General features: G+C 37.3%; 1 protein-coding gene across 4 annotated transcripts in view; it reads right to left on the minus strand.

The window, feature by feature from the left end:
* Positions 1 to 22325, minus strand: part of carmil3 (capping protein regulator and myosin 1 linker 3) — a 105014-nt gene that overhangs the window by 40996 nt on the left and 41693 nt on the right. For all 4 annotated transcript variants that reach the window (XM_028473515.1, XM_028473517.1, XM_028473516.1 and 1 more), the window contains exons 9-15: positions 21329 to 21404; positions 19853 to 19941; positions 17833 to 17927; positions 15597 to 15683; positions 10672 to 10781; positions 9695 to 9772; positions 7028 to 7104 (exon numbers count right to left, since the gene is read on the minus strand). In XM_028473515.1, coding sequence (XP_028329316.1) covers positions 7028 to 7104; positions 9695 to 9772; positions 10672 to 10781; positions 15597 to 15683; positions 17833 to 17927; positions 19853 to 19941; positions 21329 to 21404 — 612 coding nt within the window. The remainder of the gene's footprint in view (positions 1 to 7027; positions 7105 to 9694; positions 9773 to 10671; positions 10782 to 15596; positions 15684 to 17832; positions 17928 to 19852; positions 19942 to 21328; positions 21405 to 22325) is intronic.

Below are 22325 nucleotides of genomic sequence, written 5' to 3' on the forward strand. Positions count from 1 at the left end.
ATATGTAGACATGGGGACGTGAGGAGCTGACTTCATGTAGTAAAGGAAACTTTGCCGTTGAAACACGGACATTTCTGTGAAACCTAACTTGAGTACAGCAGCCTGCCTACCTGCCTGTTCTGATTGCCCGAGTTGTCTGAAGCCAGTAGAGTGCGGCCTATGTTAAGCTGCGGCATTTGTGTAGATTTTTCTTAGAAAATTGCTAAATTATTGTAATGCGGCCAATAAAACAGTGCGCTCTATAGCCCGGAAATTACGGTAAGCTCTGAATCTTACATTTCCAAAGCTGAAAGACACTTTTCATTCAGGCTTAAATTTCCCCATTTTACCAATGCATTTTATTCCCTTCGTTAAATAGAAAATTACATAAAGAGGGGTGAGAAAGGGAGTCTGGAGAAAATAGTTAATAGTTGAGTGGCAAGGGTAAAGAAGAGGATAAATCTATCACACAGAGAGGTTTCATCATCATAAAGTGATATGTTGTTTAGTTGGAGAGCAAATGGGTCTATATTTATATCCATTGTGTCACTAAATCCATGTATTAACTCAAAATGGGAATGTAGTGCATCATACAGCAACACATTCCATATCTAAGGTTGATGAAGCTCATCTTTTTCTTTGCCAGAACAATGCTAATGATTTTAATGAACACTGTAAACGGCAGCTGTCTGTCTTTCTGCTGTTGGTTGAAGGTAATGGGGTGGAAACATCCTATTCTTAAGATGAAGGTGTCCCAACAGAAAAGGTCCAGAGTCAGCGGACTGCTAAGGAAAGACCATACAATGTGGAGCTACTTAATAGTGTGCAGCAGCAAACAGAAAACACTTTGAGCACATTAACAAATGAGCTGCTGTTCCAGGGAGTCATCTGCTACACGTGCCAGATATTTGCATTAAAAACGATTGTTAATACAATAATACATTTTATTTTTTTGTCCTAGTATTCTTACTTTTTTTTTTTTTAAACTTCAATTGCTCTAACTACATTTGGTGTTTTTTTTTATAGCATTAGCATGTTAGCATTCTAAAGACCAGAATAGTCTGCAGACCAAAAGTTGTAAAAAAAAAAAACAATTCCATTTCAATATAAAGATTATGTATTGTAATTTTTCTAGTGATTCACCAAAAATTCAGCCACCGAAACCCATTTTGTATTGAAACAATGCGGCCGAAAACAAGATGTGATGACGCAACAACACCGCGGTTAGCGTGCGGTGTCTGGATACGGACATGGAGCGGCAGGATTACAACACATCTATTCAGAGCTTCTTCTGTGGTTCACACTTTTCACAGTCCCGTACCCCTTCAGACATTTAACCTGAGTCCATGTACGGTACACTAAAAATCCATAATAACGTAATGTCATATACAATGTAGCCCTACAGTGAAATTTGCCTCTGAATTTTGCCTATCCTGTTTACATAATTAAAAAAAAAGAATAATAATCTGTAAGTACACAAGAAAACATGTTATTCAGAATCATCACTTGATTTATCTAATTAACTAGCCTATTGGTGACTTCAGTGAGAAACAATGTCTTTCATTTGCTGATTGAACATATATAGTAGCAGTAAAACAACATATTCATCACCCTTGAACTGTGAAATACAACTCGCTTCAACGTTAATGAGAAGGCTGAGGTTCAGAGGATAAACATAACTTTGCAATGTTTGGTTGAATTTGAAAGTCTGAGTTTTTAATCGTTCTACATACAAAGTCTTTAAAGTTCTGTATTTTGTTTTCATGTTTATCAAAGCTGAAAATCCCCTTTCACATAAGTACTGTATATGGTAGCAGAAAGCATAAAGCACGTTTTGCTAGCGCAAAGCAATGTAGCTCTCGACATATTTGAGCTTTTTTCTCCGTCACCACTAGAGGGTAGTCTTACAGATTCTAATGTGTAATTTGTGGCAATGCATGGAGGCCCCTTACTACTGCTCTCTGTTATATTTATATTCTAATTTCCAATATTGTCACGCTGTTCTCATTTGTTTTCTTCACGTACCCCATAACAATTTGCGTACCCCACTTTGGGAACCTAGGCTCTTGAATGTGGGAATAAGCAGTGCGCACAAGAAATGATCCACAGCACGATGGATGCGGAGAACCCGTTTGGAGACGGAGAGAAGTGCAGGAGAAGGAGATTAGAGCAGATCAGAGACAGTGACTACCATGATGAGACTACCAGGAACAGACAACTGTAATAAAGCAGAGAAGCTGATTTTCATCAACAACTTAAATGCACTTCGTTTTAATGCGAGAACATATCTAATGTTTCCATCTTTCAGCAGCCCACTCAGTTAAAGGCCAGTACATTATTATTTAATGCACACATGAAAGGGGTCAAGTTCAACATTTTATTTCATATTAGGGCTGAACGATTAATTGCATTTGCGATATTGCGATATCATAAAACGCAATTTTGTAATCGCAAAGACTGCAATTTTATTATTATTTTTTCTTCTTGTCCTGTCTTGTAGTGTTCAGACAGTGTTTAAGAAGTGCAGTCCACATGTTTACATGTTTCATGAAACGTGAAGTTAGATATGTTGAAAAGGAGAAGCCACAGATTTGTTTGCTTTATTGTTGTAATCTGTGCTTTAAAATTTACATTTCATATATATTTAAAGTTTCAATAAATCAGAAATTGTTTATGAAGAAACAGATTGATTTATTGCTTGTGTTCATTGAAAAATATATGAGAAGAGGCAATTGAAAAAATAATCGCATATCAAATCGCAATCGCAATATTGAGGAAAAAAGCACCAATAGATTGTTTTCCAAAATTGTTCAGCCCTTTATATTGTGTTAGATTTTATTTGATTTATTCTTTGAAGCATTTTAATTTTAGTGAAGTTAGTACATGTTTATGGCCATAAACGTAATGGAATTAATAATTGGCATGATGATTTCTTTCAGTGTTTCGGTTTTTAGCCTTGGTTTTGTCATTTTCGGTTTTCGACCGAGAATTTTCATTTCTGTGTATCCCTATAATTTACATCATCATCTGCCAACTCAATCAAGCATTAACCTTGAAAATGTATGATTGTAAGTATTCAAACATTCCTTTTATATATTAAAAAAATAGGCAGAACACAGAAAATGCATGTTGCGTACAAAAGCCTTGCAAACACTTTGTTACCATAATGAAGGAACAGTTTTTTTTATGTCAACTGATGCCTCAAGTACACATCAAACAGATGTGATCCTGCAGCCGCCTGCATGCAGCCTCAGAAACACTAAATCAGCTCTGAAAGTCAAACCTTCATCTCATTTTCATGCCTTTGCTTTAACTTCCTGAGACATTTAAGCATCGATTCAGTGTTTCATCTACATGAGACAGTTCAGTTGGTTAAACTGACACTCTTGGAAGCTATTTTGGGGATATTCTGGTGTCTTCAGAGACAACTATGCTTGAAGGCAAAGCTTCTGTAGGTGTGTACTAATGTACATCATTTCAATTTATGCGAGTCCTTGTTTCACCCTCATTTCACAGGAGGAAGTGGGAGGAAACTTGGCAGTTGCATTTATTACTTGTAAAAAAAACAAGCGGAGATAAACCAAAAATATGTTTCAAATGAGATGTCCTTTGCCCTTGTATCTGAAATACCGACATTAAGCTGTGCACTTTGTTTGCTGTGATCACTGAGCCAATATTACTGTATGCCAGTGTGTCGTCCACAGCTGTCTCATAGATATGAGAGCGGGAACGTGACTTGCCTGGGGATATGACTCATCATAGCAACCTTTCTACTTCTCCTTTCACTTCTCCACATTCCTTTTTTGCACTACGTGCACTGGAAAGATACAATAAATAAATTGTGTTTTTGCCATTTGCAAACATATGTAATCATCACTAATAGAAGGTTTTGGAGAATGACGCATTCCAGAAATTGTACGTAAGCATTCAGGTGCTGGTTTAAAAGATCACTCCAGTTAGTAAAGAAGTTCAACTTTGCTTGAAAGCAAAGAGTAGATCAAGGAGAAATAAATAAAAAAAGTAATAATTAGATTAAAGGAAGGGTCCACAGTCCAGTTCAGAAACATTTTTTGTTATGGGTCAAATGGTGCTTCGGTGCTGAGAGGAGCCAATACATTATGGCCTTCATTTATCAACCGTGCGTCTGAGCGTACGACGTGCGTTCAACCATATTCACACAAGCTTTAGTATTTATCAAATGGTAAATGGTAAATGGACTTGATTTATATAGCGCTTTATCCCCACACTGAAGCAGTCTCAAAGCGCTTTACATATCAGCTCATTCACCCAATCACTCTCACATTCACACACCAGTGGGACATGACTGCCATGCAAGGCGCTAGTCGACCACTGGGAGCAACTTAGGGTTCAGTGTCTTGCCCAAGGACACTTCGACACATAGTCAGGTACTGGGATCGAACCTCCAACCTCTCGATCAGACGACGACCCACTACCACCTGAGCCATGGTCGCCTTTCTTTTCTTGCCAGTGTTTGCATTACCTCAGTGGGCAGAGCTTCTGAAGATTTAAGGGTGTAACATGTTAATGTCGATCAACTATAGCCGCCGGATTTATCAACTCCCGATCATTTGTACGCTGGGATTGGTCAGATACGAATGTTTCATAAATCACACGTTGGTCCTGTCGCACGACCAAATGTGCACTCAAATTGGAACCCGTTTCCAGGGAAGGTTGATAAATGAGGGCCAATGTATTCAGAAAAAGGAAAAAAAAATATCTGACCTCTGTCGCAGCTGCAATGCTCTAAAAAAACTCTGACCAATTCCTGACATTCAGCCTAAATAGAAAGAATGAATCAGGAGCCATCATGTCTCCTCCCACCCTTCTCCCTGTTTGCACACTCCTCACGTGACACAGAGGGCTTGCTAGCTCAAATTATGCTAGCTTTTAAACATTGCGTACTACACCTTTAAAAGGCCAATTAGCCTCACTGTATGTTGTCAGACTGAAATATGAATACATCACACAACAGACAGTCAACTGATAAATTAAACTAAGCCAGTAATGGTGGAGAGGCAGGCAGACGCATCACAAGCCTCTGTGATCACAGTCGTGATAACTTTCCAACTCTCCTCCCTCTCATTCGACCCATTTATAATGATTAGCTTAAAGCCTGTCCACAGATTTAGAACGGCTTCAAACTACGCACATACAATTTCACTGTCATTCCCACCAAACAGCCTCCAGAGAAATGCATCAGCAACTCGCAACCACATGCGACATGCGTGCGTAACGTTATCCATACAAGTACATGTTTTCTGCCGTGTGTGAGAAGTCCTTCCATATTTAACACTAGCAGTCTTATCGGCTTGGTTCAGCTTTGTGGCTCCGTGTTGTGGCCGACGAAGCGGCATCATCAAGCTGGTGCACATTTATTACAGAAGGGACCAGTGGGAGGTGGGAAGAGCTGAGAGGGAAGGGGAAGAGGGGGGGAAAAAAAAAAAACAGGTGCTGAAGATAATACAAGGATGGATTTTTCAGAGAAGGAAGTTTGACGATGCAACTGAAAGATGATGCCGAGGACAAAAGTGTGTAAAGAGAAAATTAAAGCAAACACAACAACAAACGAAAAAAAAATCAGAGAATATAGATGACAAAGTCTGGGGTGGAGAAAAACAAATGTCAAAAATTTGGGAAGATGATGAGATACACTAGATGCGAAACGATAAACAGAATAAAGAAATACAGAAGGCATAGGAGCCTGGGGAGAATGTTCCCCATCCAAAATTAGCCTCATATTTCACCAACTTTGCGCTGTGTAATTCAGTAATACAATGTGCTGAATAGGGAAGCTCCCAGGCTCCTGAGGGACGTGGGGAAGAGGAGGGGAGGAAGAGAGCATCCTGTGCCTGCTAGCTAAACAAAGCTGCACACATTACGTTGTGCACAAACTTCTGAATGCACAAAGAACACACTTGTGGGTAAGCACACGAGGGATCATCAGACTTGTTAGCAAACAGCGACGGAGGGCTGGAGATGTGCATATGCAGGAAGGCAAAGAGATCAAAGAGAAAGCGCTAGGTGAGTATGTACGGTAATTCTATCAAAGAGGCCCCAAGTGAAACACTAATCAGGAAGTAAACGATGCACACTCTTTCACATCTTCTGACAGGCATTCCTCCAGAGCGGTTTCTGCCGAGTCACAGCAAGAAATGTGTGTGTGCACCCATGAGGGATGCGGGGGATACAACACACACAAACAAAAACTCACCACCCTCACTTTTTACAGAGGGATTCACTGTTGAAAACAAATTGGTCCAGTTAGATTGATTGATGGGTGATCAAGCCAATCACAGCCAGCCATTTGACAAAAAAATGAGTAACAAGGTATCAAAAAGTGGCAGAAACGTGGCAAGAAAAGAGTGTTAAGCAACTAAAATGGGCCAAAAGCTGTCAAGAGTGGCAAAGAATTGACAAAAAAGAGTTAACAGGTGGTATGCAATGGCTAAAGATAGCTTAAATAAGCAGAATGTGGCAAACAATAGTGAAAAAGGTCAAAAATGTGGAACAAAAGGAGGAAAGATGTAGGGAAAAAAAAGGAAACAAGTGTTATTTATTGGGCAAAAGATAGCTTATTGGGATGAAAAGTGGCAAAAATCGGTTAAAGAATCCACAAAAATTGGATAAAAGTGTCAAAAACAACTTGCAAAAATGGACAAAAATATGGAAAAAGGGATATTTAATGGCAAAAAGAAGCTAAAATGTGAGATAACAAAAAAGTGTCAAATCTTTTGATAAAGGGGCAAAAATGGGACAAAGGAAGTTGCAAAATGGCCAAAGAAAAAGGTAAAAAGGGGTTAAAAAGTTTCTCCTTTTAAGGATTTCAAGGGGAATAATAATTAACATTTAATTAAAACATGAAGAGTCAAATGTTGAGTATCACTGACTTAATAACAGCTTTATCATGGTTTTAGTAAATTAATTTAATAAACTAAATTGGGAGTCAAATGTTGAAAAACACCCTCACTTTTAAAATCGCTGCTCCACCCCTGTATGTGCGTGTGTTCTTGGTGAAGTTAGTGCCCACCTGTGAGAAAAGGAGTTCTTGGACAGGTTCAGGTAGGAAAGGTCAGCACAGCAGCCTCGCAGCAAAGCACCAAACAACTGGCAGAGAAACAAAGAGACAAATATTAGCCTTCACCACAATACGAGTCATAGTGTTGCGTAACTGCAGAGCTCTACACAAATGGTTATCCCACAGATTGAAGCTGACACAAATACAATACGAGCAGTGGTGCACAAATATCACACTTCTTCTCTGCGAGAAGCCATAACTATAAAATAGATTTTTTTGTTTTTAATTTGCCATGAAAAGAAGTTTTGGGATTTCTTTGTTGTTAAGGTAGGTTTTGGTTTTTGGGAAAGGATTTAATTCATCCTCTCAGAGCCTTTGGTTTAGGGTTTTCACAAAGATTTATTTTCACAATACTTTATCAGCATTCCAGCTGGGATACTTAAGTTCTGCCACGGGTCCTGAACGGGATTGAATTTAATAATTTACCTTCAAATGTACATTTCTCTGAAATTTTTGGTTGACCAGAACAAGCAAGAACAGCTGAACAGTAAGTATGCATTGTTCTTCTATTCCATGTGCTAACAATAGACTACGGCTGCAAAGAGATGATTGAACACCAGAAGTTCAAACTCAAGAATGAGCTGCACATGTGCAGAAAACTTTACTTGCAATACTTATGGTGTTAAAGTTGAGAAAATCAGCAAACCTCAGACAAGCGCCAAATATCCTCTTTGACATATATTCAGAGTCATCTGGATCATTGTACCATGATCATTACAACTTAATTCCATTAATAAATATATATAGAGTAGGTCCAAATGTATGGACGGCCCCATTTTTTTTTTTTTTTTTTTTTTTTAAAATGGCAATCAATCCGGATCTCATTTAGATGAAACTCGGTGGGGTAATTGAAAAACCGACCTGACATAACTGAGTCACATTTCTTAAAGATCGATCAAATTAATAGAATTCAAGATATACATGATGAGAAAAAGGGTATTTTTGATTTTACAAACTGATCCAGAATCAGTATATTGATCCTGATCCCTTCCAAAACTGAATTGAATCTTTCATGGCGGAAGGTCTAGAAAACAAATAAAAGCCGGTGAAAATTTGACTTTCTCGGCAGAGGTAATAACAGAGTAACATATCTTAATCCTAAATATGTGATGGTATCAATCATGAAATTTTGTTAATTTATCAAACCGCCACAGTTTGGATGATGTCATTTAGTGACCGTATTTAAACTCTCTGCATGTTAGTACTGTGAGCGGCTGAAAGCCTTTAATGGGTTCACAACACATTCAGCAAATCAATCATTTTAAGGCAACTTTCAACTTATATTTTAAGACTGAAAAACAATTTTTTTTAAAGTGGAAGGGAAACACTAGTTCCATAAAACATACTGAATCACATTGAGGTTGGCCTTCAATGGCTTTTAACATATAACAAAATATATTTTTGACTTTTTGTTTATTATTACTATTCTGGTGTCAAATTAAATAAGTTTTACTAAACTCTGTACAAAAGAAAACACTTTTTTACTAAAGAAATCCACAAATTTCCAAACAAATTTTCAGTTGGCTCATGTGAAAACTAAGCATTCAACATCCTGTGCAGTGTTTAATGCTCATAAGATCACTCTGCATTGAAAGCATCAAAAATCATGTTTAATCAGGCTTGATTACCGCTGTCAGACGTTCTGAACACATTCTTGACATATTAACATGGATACACAGGGACTTGTGCACATATTTGGTGTTTGGATATTTGAAGCAAATTGAAATGATTTACAAGCAACTTTTCCATAAAAGTCTAAGCAGCATCTCATCACCAGAGAGAGATTATTTCCCTTGACAGCAAAATGCATCCCTTGGATCAAACAATCTACTATTGCTCAGCAACGTATCAATGAATCATACTTGAAAATTGTCATCACACTAAAAGAAACAAATTCTCTATCGAAGCAGACTTTTTTTAAGAATCAAAGACAAATGACAGAAGACATCACACTCAGGAAGGAAACCAGTTGGGGAATTTGAAAATAAACCAGAACAGAGACTTCACTCCAAGTAAATTATTCATAAGATATTCATGGGCCTCATATCAGTAGAGACCATCGGTCTCCTAACGGTGAGCTATTTCTTCAATAAAGTGTTCTCCTTGACAAGCAGTCTGATTTGAGGTGTTTGAAAACTGCTCAAGTGAAGCGAGCTATAGCTAATGTCGTCAGCAAGTGCATTGGAAAAGGTATTGTGTTCCAGAAACAGTCCGACAAAAAATTATTCTTCAATTTATATACAAAAGGAACGTTTACGAGTTGTATTACATGATAAAGTAAAATATGAACAAAATCCTATGTTAAAGGGTGTGTTTGGCTTTAAAATATATAGGCTGAAATTATCTAATAAAATAATAATAATTTTGTGTTCAACCAAAACTGTTACACTACTATGTAAACTATATTTTGGTTGCTGGTTTAATGTCTTTTTTCACCAAAGAAATGTATCCTATTTATACAATAAATGATAGTTAACACAGGTGGTTCTTTTCTGGTGCTACATCTTTCACATTAGGAATATCAGCCTCTATTTTTGTATCTTGGCCTGACTCCCATCTTGGAGAAGAGTTCTGTCAGCAGTGTGACAACAAAGACTAACAGTGATGATGAGTACAAACCAAGTCGACAGTGCAGTCTGTGCCAGACAAGTCCAAATGGACCAGGCAGTTGGGCTGTGCCAGGAACAGGTACAGGTTCTGCAAAAGGAGAAAGGTTTTATGAGGTGAGAGCACGTACTTGCGTATTAGAACATACAATATATAGTTAAAAAGCTTCAGCATATTTGATATGTACTTGATTCCTCCTCAACCCAATGCTGTTTTTATTAAATTAAAAGTAAACAGAAATATTCACAAATGTGACCAACCATTAGAAAACAGATTCTCAAAGTGTGGTTTCTAAGATGTCCAATGGTTCACACATATATATCAAAGAAGAATGTTATGGCAGTTTGAATGTTCTCTAAATAACTAAATAATGGAGGAATCAGGATTAAAAGATTCAGAAGTTTTTGGCTGAAATTTAACGTCTCACGGAGTGAGAACAAATTGAACAAAGTAAAACAAAAAAGTTGTTAACGAATCATGAATGTTGACATTGGAGATCAAAACTATGAGCAGCAATTTCAACATTTTTCATCTTTCTTCAAGCAAATGATCTTTAATTTATTGACATATGAGGCTTATGTCTTCATCTGATAAGAAAAAAAAAAATATATATATATATTGTCTCTAGCAGAGTTAAGATTGCTACATGTTTTTTCTTTGTAGGATTATTTGTTGGCCAGATTATTTGGTGTACATGTAAGAACATACTGTATACCCATCTTGCTGTTTTTGCATCCTATAGAGAATAGTTAGTTCACTTTATGTGCTTTAGCAAAAGGTTTAAAAAATGACCAAAATAAAATCTTAGTAACAGGTTTGTTCATGATTTCTTTGTTGAAATATTCTTAAATTACCACTCACTTGAGTAGATGTACAATTGGAGTAAACAGGGTGTACTTTTTTTTTTTACCAACACATTTGCTGTATTTTAGTGTCAAACCTGTACACGCAAAGAAAAATCAAGTTCTATTTGATTTTAAATTGCTTACAGTAGCATCGTCTCCAGAGAGAACCCCAGGGTTTTTGCTGAGATCCAAATGCAGAAGTGAGTTGGAGTAGTCGTCACTGGAGCATAGAGCCTGGGACAAAGACACAATACCTAGGAAGAACGCAAAGAACCAGAGGGTACGACAGGTAAGCACAACAACAATATTAAGCTTGTTATCCTCACGCTTAAAACATTGCAGAATAAGTGTGATTTTTACTAACACCCCGGACAAGCCTATAAAAACACTTTGGGTATAAAAAGACACACAACAGAGGAAGGGAAGCAAACTTTGCTGCAAAAAGGAAAATAATTGAGCTGAGACTTGTGAGCCAGCATGGCAGGCTTGTAGAAAAAGTGCTTTCAGATGAAGCCAGTCACCTTCTCCTGCTCATTCTAGCTTTTAAGTACACCCTGAAAGCCAAACAAAAGAAAATAATTCCCCTAAATCAGATCACTACACAATTACACCCACAGGCCCAATGGAACCCCTCATTAAAATCCTTGTTCTGCAACAGTGACGCAAAACGCAGCACGACACAACGAACGGAAGATTAAATATAAGCACTGGTAACAATGTAGGAAAAAAAATCCGGTGGCAGCAACCAATAGAAAATCTAAAACTCATTCATCTTGGAGCTTTTCACCATAACAATGCGTCACTGATTATGTCCAGCGTTTGGTGGAGGAAGCACAATGTTGAGTAGCTTTGGGATCATTACTGGAAGAAGCCAACTCCTGCATGTGCCACTCAGAAGCTGGCAAGGCTTAAAGCTCTTCATCGCCTAATTTGCAGCGATTACAGGGGAAATGAGGGGACGAGGGCACAGTGGGTCTAATCCTCGCTCCATCTATCAGTTGATCAGCTGCTCACAGTGGAGAATGATCAAAGCCTCTGGAAGCCATCTAGTCCATGTGATACCATTAAGCATGTATGGGAGAAAAGGTGTTGATCTACTGGTTTGCCTTCCACAACCACAATGAAAAGATGACATACATTTGTTTTTGACTTCTAAAGGTGTTACAGGGGTGAACATACATATTTAATAGAAATGTCTTAACACCAGCACAATCACACCTGCACCCACCACTCAAGGTCAGCCCACATTACTGTAAGCAACCCCCCGGGATCACTGCATGTCTATGAAGGTAATGTTATCCATTGACAGCACACATTGGCTTTGATATCTTATCTGAGTGAACCATCATCTGCAACAATAAATTCCAGGGTAAAAAAAAAACAACCCAAACGGGTACTGAAATGTTGATATAAAGCAGTGGCTCCTAACCTTTGCGATTTTTCCAAATCAAGTGTACCCCCTTTTCATATAATAAGTACCCTCTCCATAATTTCATATGCTTTTTCATTTGTGGAACAGTGGGCTACCTAAAACCACTTACTTTGTTTTCAACATTGGCTCCCTAAGGCTTGATATACAAGTTCAAAATGATGAGTGTAATTTTAAGTGTATATTTCTTATTTTTTTTCAAAACCATGTAACTTTTATGCAATAGGAAGCAAGTCTCCTTTGTAAAATGTAGCTAATTAGTGTCTCCAATTATCAGAAGTGTGATAAAATGGCCTCTACAGCATAAAGTGATACATTTAAATAAATTACAAGAAAATATAATATTTTAGCCTAAAAATGAACTAGGAACATTTTCCTGTTTTTTTAACTAATTGTTAATTCTTTCAGAGTACCCCCTGCTATGTGCTCCTCTACACCTGTTTGGGAACCAATGATAGAGCAAGCATGTTTCCATGTTGAACCGGTAACGCAATGTTTAAAAAATAAAAAAAAAACAAGAAAAAAAACCTCATCAATAAATATGTAAACTGCAATATTGGTTAAAAATAGGACATAGGACAAATATATTTCATATAATAGATTAAATGAATAGAATATACCTTTATTGATCATCAGAGGGGAAATTACATGATTGCACCATACAACTCGATGAAAAAAGAATATAACAGTGGATTTAAACAGTCTAATGGCAGTGGGCACAAAGGAAAGCCTGAAGCGCTCTGTCTAACATCGTGGTGGGATGATGCATTGGCTGATGGAGTCAAACAATATGAGGTAATGCTCATTTACACACCCAGTCAAAACAACATTCGTCATGCAACGCTTCTCAGCTTTAACTTGAATTTGCACATTTGTACCTTCCCTATTGTTATTATTGTGAAAATACTGTAACGCATATACTGTAGCTTTAAAAGTTAAAAAATTACATCATGCTTCCATTAACATTTATGTGTGAAAGACCATCATTTTCTATCAATTTTTAACCGTTCAAAGTTTCATAATTAAATATGACTCAAATCAGAAATGAAAAATAACTAGAACTGCAAGCAGTTATGAAAGGGGGCCAAGCCTTCCCACGCAAAGGAACACATGGAAGTACATCAGGAAGGATGACGGGCTTGGGGCGAGCGTCAGGACACAGGCCAACGTGCCACTTGCAGTGAACAGGTGGATATAAAGTTAATGAAGGTGTGATTTAAAATGTGAAAGTTACAGACCAAAATGTGTTTGACCCATTACAGCGCCACCTAGTGGCACACTTTTTGGTATGGGTGGTCTGTGTGCTCTTCTACATATACCCTGTAAATTTCACAGCCCTCGACATAATACTTGTTTATGTTGTAATAAGCCACGCCCACTTTCACCATGCAAATAATTTCAAGATATAGCCTCAGGAGCAACCCAAAGTCATACCCACCAAATTTGGTAAAAATTGGTCTTGCCATTTAAGAGATATAATATCCCATATTTGCAGCGCCACCTAGTGGCCTACATTATTCAAATTTGGCGCATACCCTCACAGTTACATGACAACCAAGGATTTTAGATTTGGTGTTGTTAGCATTTATTTTGACTGAGATATACAACAGTTTGTGTTTTAATAGCTAGCTAGAAAACTTTACTCGTTAATAATATGCGCATATTTTGACCAAACAAAATTATTTACACAAATTTAAATCAAATCCGACTGAAGACTCTACATGCCAAGTTTCACGCCGATTGGACAAAACCCCATGGAGTAGTTTGAAAAGCTATGTTTTCCAGTTTTTGCAATTTTGCACCAGCAAAACTCTAGGTGGAAATGGGCGTGGACTAGCCCAGCTGATTCAGTGCTATTCAGGGAATCTGTGGATATGAGATTTTTGAATGTGCGACATACGGTGTGGGAGTTATAGGCCAAAACGTGTTGACGTTGGTCATAGCGCCACCTGCTGGCGGACATATGTGAGTTTTTGCGTCCAAGGTAAGCTGGGGGGGTTGAACCAACCCTGCAAAGGGCACCGCCCTCCCTTGGACGGTTTAGCCTGCAGCACCACTTTTACCAACGGAAAAATAAAAGGTAACTATAATCGGAACGATTACAATAGGGTTCCTAGCACTGCTGGTCCTAGGAACCGGGTATGGGCTTGGCCCCCAATAACCAATCTACAAATAAATAAAACAGTAATAAAAAGCAGCAAATACGGAATAGGAAGAAAACAGTTTTCTAAAAGTTTCTAGTTTGTGCATGTGGGATATTCACCTTTTTAAGGTCTTACAGTAGCAGTAGAATAAAGCTTAATGCGATGGGTGACGTAGCGTTTGGTGAAACGCCAGTCAATGCCACCCTTTGCCGACTGGCAATACTTTTAAAGAAATCAATAGGCAAAACAAATGCTGAAAGTTTGAAAAATTGTTCCGACGTGCTGGGAATAAGGAAAACGCTGTAGCTTTTCTCTGATTTCCTGGAATGGCTGTGATGATGCAGCAGATACAGGATTCATCCATCTACAGCCACTGACAGCAGCACGTAGTGATCAGGGATGAAGCAATTACGCAACTACTTTCTAAGGCCATACAGTAAATAAAATAAAGAAAACACAAGCTTTTATTCTACATTATTACAATATTTCAAAGTATTATTAAAACTAGACTAGATTAGGTCTTGTTTCTGCAGCATTGTGATTGGTATCAATTCTGTATTGATAGCAGATTTGTGAGTTTCCTTAAATAACAGAAATACAACTGACTATTCACTAATCAGCGCTTTGAGATGACTGTTGTATTTTGCGCTATATAAATAAAGTTGAATAGAATTGAATTAATCCCTATGCAGGATTTTCATGGAGAAAATCTGATCAACCGCTTATGAATATGACCGACTTTTCATTTTGTTGGATGGATAAATTGCACTGTAGTAAAATGAATGGCAGCCCAAATAACAAAGGTTTCTGGGAAGGTGGGGTATTGTAAAGCTTTATAAGGAACAAGTTTTAAACCAGTGGTGTCAAACCCATTTTATTTCCAGGGGCCAAATACGGAGCAGTTTAATCTTAAGTGGGCCACAATTTCAACATTATTGTGCCCTAGTTTGCACTTCTACATATACATAAATTACAAAATATGTAAGAAACTGACAATATCCAAGCAATAAGTGATAGATATCAGTCCCAACAGGATCTTAACTTTACATTTTCTAGATTTTGTTACCAATTTCTATTTAATTCGTGGAAATATTATGTAACAATTTGAAGAAAATAGAAGGATTTTGTAAGAATTTTGTGTTTTTTTTTTTAACAGTTTAACATTAAAAATGACTGCAATCATGCAATATAAGCATTAGAACAACTGTGAGTCCCTGCAAATATTCTTGAGTTTCATTTACACAATGATTCATGTTTTCATTGTCATTTTTTCTTTCTCCTCTGGGCCGAATTGGACGCTCCAAAGCACAGGATTTGACCCCCGGGCGATGAGTTTGACACGTGTTTTATAATAAATAAGTTGAGTTATGTTTTGTAAACTCTCAAACCCAAAACGATGCATTTAAGTACACATTACTAATCCTGCACATATGTAAATGACATTAATTACTGGCGTTTGTGCACACCGTCAGCCACTAGGGGCTGCTGTGTCTTACCCTTGGAGGATAGGGAGGTCTTGGAGAGGTTGAGGAGGCGCAGTCCCTTGTTGAGACGACACACCTGCTGAATCAGATTAGCGACTCCTAAAGCAAATGAGGGAGCAGAAAAAACACAGGAGGAAAGTAAACAGCCTGATTCAATACAGAGAAACAAACAAGTGAATCTAGTTGAACCTTTAACCCACAAGTGTTTCAATCTTACGCAACGTAGCTTGATGTTTTAACTTGAAGGTCGAGAGCATTAAACAGTTTGATCCCCGATGGATTTCAGTGATCAAATGTTTTCTGTGGCTTGTTGAATTGTTGGGAAGAAGAAGTCGTTTGATAGGCATATTAAAAAGAAGCTGTTTTCAGATTATTGAAAAACAACAGCTTCAACAGGCACTAGTTCCAACAAAGGTACAAAGAAAAACATATCTGATGAAAACTAAACAATATTAAAGCAAATTAACAACAGCAGCTGTAGAAAGAAACACCTAATTAAGCAACATTCTGACCAACTGTCATTTTGATGTTATCTTCCTTTATAACTGTGCTGTAATCAGTATTATTTTATTATTTTACAAATATTCATCCAAGTAGTTGATTTCTTATGCCATTTATGATAAATGACATTAATAAAATAACAAAAATAAATATATATATGTAATTAAAATATATCTTTTTTATGTATTATTGTTTTATCAAAAAAAATTACCATTATTATTATAATTTATTATATTTTTTTTATTTACTTATCTATGTATACCTTTTTCGTTGGCCTTGTGGGGGTGGGTGGTTGGGTTGTTTTGTGTTCTGTAGACTGAAAAAGGTCTGCAAACAAATTGCTTTAAAAAAAAAAAATGAAATAAAATAAAATAAAATAAAAATGAGTCACACATTATTATTTTGCACTGCTAATTATTATGGCTGATAAATGCCAGTAGGCTCTATTCATATTTTCATATTTTTAAGAATAGGCTCAAGACTTACTTATTTAATTTAATTATTTCATTAATGTTATTTATTTTTTATCTTTTTCAGCTTTTTATTGTCTACTGTTTTGTATTTTACCTTGTTAATTTGTGCAAATTACCATAAATTAGTGTTCCTATTGTTTTAATGGTTTTATTTTTCTTAATTATTGCTGTTGTCTTCTCCCAGTGTTTCCTCAATGGGAGCCCTCTGCACTGGGAGCCGTGATGGATGGTGGCCGTGATGGTGCTGTTTCATGGGCTCTCAGTGCAGGTGAAGGACTCCTGTCTCTTTGCTGCGCTGGAGGCCCTGTCTCGGCATCCTGTGGCCCCAGTCTGTGATCAGCTCCTGGTGCAGAAGGCCCCTTGTGATGCTGTCGTCCTTCCACAGTCCTCTGCACCAGCCACATATGTGTCATTGTCCTCATCTTAATTCTATGCGTCTGTGTGTGTGGGTTTGTGTGATGTTGCGGTTTTCTTGTGGATTGTTTGCGTGGGATATTCTCATTGTATGTAAGGTTTTAATGATGGAAAGCACTTTGAATTATATTGTATATGTGAAAAATGCTCTATAAATAAAGTTTGATTGATTGATTGATTGATTCATTGGTATTGTTCTAAATGAATAAAATGACCTGGTGCCGTTTAGTTCTGCACTATTTTGCCCCTAAAGGACTATAAAGTAAAGTGTGAAAGTGATGCATAATCACCACCCAGACAGCTTGCATGCTCACACTGCAGATATGGGGAAAATAATGATAGTATAATTTGTTGCTAATTTTGTAGTTGTCATCATTTTTCAAATATTTGAACCCAACAAAACACATATAGCCACACATCTACAATCTGCTGAAAATTGTGGGTGAGACGGATTTATTGCAGCGACCAGCAGTGACAAGTGTCGGACAAGAGAAGAGAAATTACTTAATGAGTGAAGCTGGCAAGCATCACTGGAACCATGACCCTGGCTAACACACGTCTAACAAAGCGCTGAGTGTCTCACACACACTGTAGTGCATTGGCTGATGCATAGCAGTGAATCAGAGAAAACACTATCACAATATGTTTCTCTCTACGTGCATTTGTGTGCACCAAAAAATAGGCTTTTTTCTACAGGGGGAATTATCATATCAAATATTGTTAAGATGATAGAAAGCAATACAAAAGCTGGCAGAATAACAGGTGTAGCAAGGACAGACTGAGTTGAAAGTCTGTAAGGGCAAATAAAAGCTGCAGGGGGATAAAGAACAAACAGAAGTACAGCAGCCATGCTGGTCTACCTTGGTTGTCAAGCGTGTTATGAGCCAGGTTGAGAGAGTGAATCACAGACGCAGGGTTCTCTGAGAGTGCTGATGCCATCTTCTGCGGGAAATCCCTGAAACATAAATCCAAAATGACAATGTGAGTTTCTCCACAGTAACTGTATCCAGAGTTGTCTGCAAAGCTGAGTAAATGTGACATACGAGTGAGGTAAAACGTTAAATATTAAACCAACTATCTATATAGTACTATATAAGTGCAGATTTTTAGTTTTGGAGTAAAACAGAAAAACACAAAAACACAGGTAAAGAAACAAAATCACAAAATACACAAAATGTGCGACAAAAACACTAACAAAATCACTCCAACGTTACACAAAACAAAAAAAACACATGAAGTGCCTCCGAAATGCTAAAACCCCACAAAAGAAATCACAAAAGTACACAAAATAACTCCAAAAATCTAAAAGTGACAGTAAATAATATTAAATATTAAAAATACACAAAACAACTCCAAATATTTACCCAACACAGCAACAAAAACACAAAAATACTCCAAAAATACAGAGAACTAAAACAACTTAAACCTCAAACAGAATATCTAAAAATACACATTGTACAAAGTTTAAAACCTTTTTTTTCAAATATACGTTCTTTTATTACAACTTTATACAAGACAAGTTTTAAAAAAACAGACACAGAAGAAAAAACAATTTAAAACGACAAATCAAACAGTTTGACAAAAAAATAACGAAAACAGGGAAAACTCATCTTTCAAAACAATTCACACAGACTCTTCTTTATACACTTCACCTGCAAAACCAGCACCACTTAAACCTCTAAACTCAACAAAAGCGGCCTCTACAAACCTTTAGAAACCTTTAACTACTGTATGTTAAATAAAGATAACCTGTGAGACAACTGAACACCTGTACCTCCATTTGGGAATCAACATAGACGTCTTTATTCCTGAATAATATCCACTTGGTGTTAAATTTGCAGAGCTGATTTCTGAAAGTTAAGAAGCTAAACATAGTTTCAGTTTGAGTAAAAAATATAGAAAATGAAAAAAAATATAATTTCAGCAGCATTAAATTTACAAAAAGAAAAATAAAAAAAAAAACCTTTAACTAAACAAACCTTAAAGAAATCATTTATTAAAAAAATCCCAAATGTCCTAAGTATTCAACCATATTTTCTTTTGTATTTATTGCTTCTGGTCAAATAAATCCCAGGTTTGTTGGGTTTTCTCCTTTTTATTACAAATTTTATATTTTGATAGCGCTTTGAGATGACTTTTGTTGTAATTTGCATTATATAAATAAAGTTGAATTGAATTGAACACCAAAGATTCAAATGAGTTCCTAACTTTTATATTTGACTGTATTTCAACTCAAAGTGAAAATATGCAATGGGTAAAATAATAATAATGTGTCCTTGAGTGTTTTAAAAAGTATTATTGTCTGGCTTTAATGCAGCTCTTTTCGAGAACCTCTTTAAAAACTGTTTCTTTATTCCTAGTGATTCAACACAGAGCAAGCATAAAAAAATAATGTGCCATTATGCTGCATTACATCATCTGCCAACAGAGCTGTCCATTTATCTCAATTATTACCAAACTGGAAAAAAATCTAGTCTAGCCATGCATAGAGGATAAAAACCTTGACTAGGCAGTTTTGATAAAGCTAAAAAGGGCAAAACTCTACGCTTAGATACACGAACAATGAGGAAGGCTTTAATGGATGAAAAGGTGAAGGTTGTGTGAGGAGAGAAAAGTGAGAACAAGAAGAGAGAGAAAAATTGGGAAAGGGCAAGACTCTCGTGTCAGGAAGAGAATGGCAAAGGTGACATGAGATGTGATGAAGAGAAAAAAGCTACAAAAGGAGGAGAGAAAGAAACCGGACCGAGTAAAATCACAAAAAGAAGAGAAGAATGTAAGAGAGGTGAAGGTGTATGGAGAAGAAAGGGAGAGGAAATTAGATTTAGTGACAAGAGGTGACGGGTAAGGGCTGGTGATCCCATTAGGGAAGGAAAAACCTACGATTTCAGTCCTGTGTTCTCCAAGGTGAGCTCCTCCAGACTATTGGACTTGCTGACAGTGTGCAGCACCTGGTCCACCACCTCTGACCCCTGAGGAAAACACATCACATGGATTTCTGGGACCAGAATTGTGAGAGAAATTTAGACTTTTCCCTGTTTTAAAAATACATAATAATTGTAAAGTACAGAAGAGTATTGCATTCACAAAAACTAAAAATCCTTCTAATCACATGTAAAAAATGTACAAATCATTAATATTAAATGGTAAATGGACTAGATTTTATATAGCGCTTTATCACCACACTGAAGCAGTCTCAAAGCGCTTTACATATCAGCTCATTCACCCAATCACTCTCACATTCACACACCAGTGGGACAGGACTGCCATGCAAGGCGCTAGTCGACCACTGGGAGCAACTTAGGGTTCAGTGTCTTGCCCAAGGACACTTCAACACATAGTCAGGTACTGGGATCGAACCCCCAACCTACCGATCAGAAGATGACCCACTACCACCTGAGCCACGGTCGCCCTTAAATTAACAAAATGTATTTTTTTTTTTTTTAAGGAAAAAGCACAAATCTGCCTGTCCTCTGAAACATGTGTTACTTAACAATAATTAGCTATAATTTCCATTAACTTTGGAAATGCGCCAAATCTAAATTGTGAAATAAAAACGCAATGGAAACACCTGAATTTAGAAAAAACACTAAAATATCGCTAAAAAGCTTTTACGCTTTCATGAGGAGGTTTTTCAGGCATTTGGATAATGAAATAAATCACAAAAGCGCAATGGAAACACTTTTTCGTCATTACACGTCACAAGTCGAGACGTGCCTGGTCACATGACCACTACTCTCTGAGTAAACATGTTAAACATGTACTTATTGTTGTAATTATAAATTGTGAGTTCAGGGCGTTACTGGGAATACAATTGATTTCATACTGTATTGGCCCTCATTAGTCTCACTTTAAAGTTGAAGAAAATAACTATCACATTGTTAAAAAAAATGTTAAGAATCCAAGCTTTTTAAAGATATAATCCAATTTGAAGCGCCTGCCTACTATTCAGACAAGCTTTTGTCACTAAATTAGACATTCCAGAACCAACCAATATAACTTTCATCAGGGATGCCTAAGTCCCCACGTGGACCGAAACATGTAAAATGTGTCTTTTTGTGAGTTAATTTAAGTTGTGTATTTTATTTTCTTAGTTCTGACGGCATTTGACAAGCAAAGTCATGTTAATAAATTACTGTTAAAACCCAAGAACAATGATAAGCTAAATTACATGTATAGATAAATGTATATAAATGACTGAAAATGTATTGTTCCAAAAATAGAATAAAACAGAAATGATACAGATGGACCAACTATTCAACAGATTCAATAAATAAAATGCATTTGCGTGGTGGTGACAAGTCAGAGGGAACGTGAATAGTGGAGTTTCATCTGCATTAGATGAGTGTTAAAACTTACTAGCCGCATGTCTTTACAGTAGAGCTTGGTGAACCAGGTGTTGTATGCGATGGAGGCCACAATCACTGCCAAGTCCCTGCGTTAGTGAAAGACACACAGTCAAAAACAGACACACACACACACACATTACACAAGCATGTCAGAAATAAATCTCATCTTTAAATTAGCAGACTCCATCTGCTCCAAACCATTTTATGTTCATTGATCAATACATCTATATCATCTCATGCCAAACTTCTTTTTTTCTTCTTCTTTATTTGGCAAAGAGCCGTTCATCATCGTGACAGGAGGAACACCATACATAGGAAGGGCTGCTTTCTGAGAGATGACTGATACAGGCCGGCTCAGGAGGAGGAGGAGGTGGTGGAGGAGGAGGAGGAGGAGGAGGAGGAGCTGAGAAGCACAGATCGATGGCAGAGTCTTCGGATGATTCAGCAAAGCCTCGGTTTGAGCCGAGCAACAGACCTTAAACACTGTTTTTACACAGAGCGCCTGTGTGTGTGTGTGTGTGTGTGTGTGCGCGTGCGTGTACAAGGGAAGCGGGAAGAAAAAGGTAGGAGAGAGGGTGAGGTTCAAAATCCTCCAAGGTCCAACTAATACCACACTACTGCTGCTAGTGCTGCTGCACTGACAAACAAGCAGCAGAATAATCAGAGTGGAGGCAGAGAGAATAAGAAAAGATTGTGAAACAAGGCTTGTGTATCGAGACACTGAAGTAGCCATGATATTTATGGTTTATCTCGGAGGAATGAAATGGCTGCAGGCTTTTTTTTTCCTCTTTTTTTTTTTATCACTGCGGCAACAATCTCGATATCCACACCAGACCACCCTGACTCAGCCAGCTGAGCAGATGATGCACACGTCAAGATTTATAACAGACACCGACGGTCTCCCGGTGTGACAGCAGGACATGTAATTGACCTCAGAGTAGTCATGCAGTGTGTAGGTGTTTGGATCAAACGCACTCTATACCCGTGAGTGCGATGGCACAGCAGGT

Source organism: Gouania willdenowi, chromosome 17 (genome assembly GCF_900634775.1).
Source record: "Gouania willdenowi chromosome 17, fGouWil2.1, whole genome shotgun sequence".
NCBI classification, from domain to species: Eukaryota; Metazoa; Chordata; class Actinopteri; order Blenniiformes; family Gobiesocidae; genus Gouania; species Gouania willdenowi.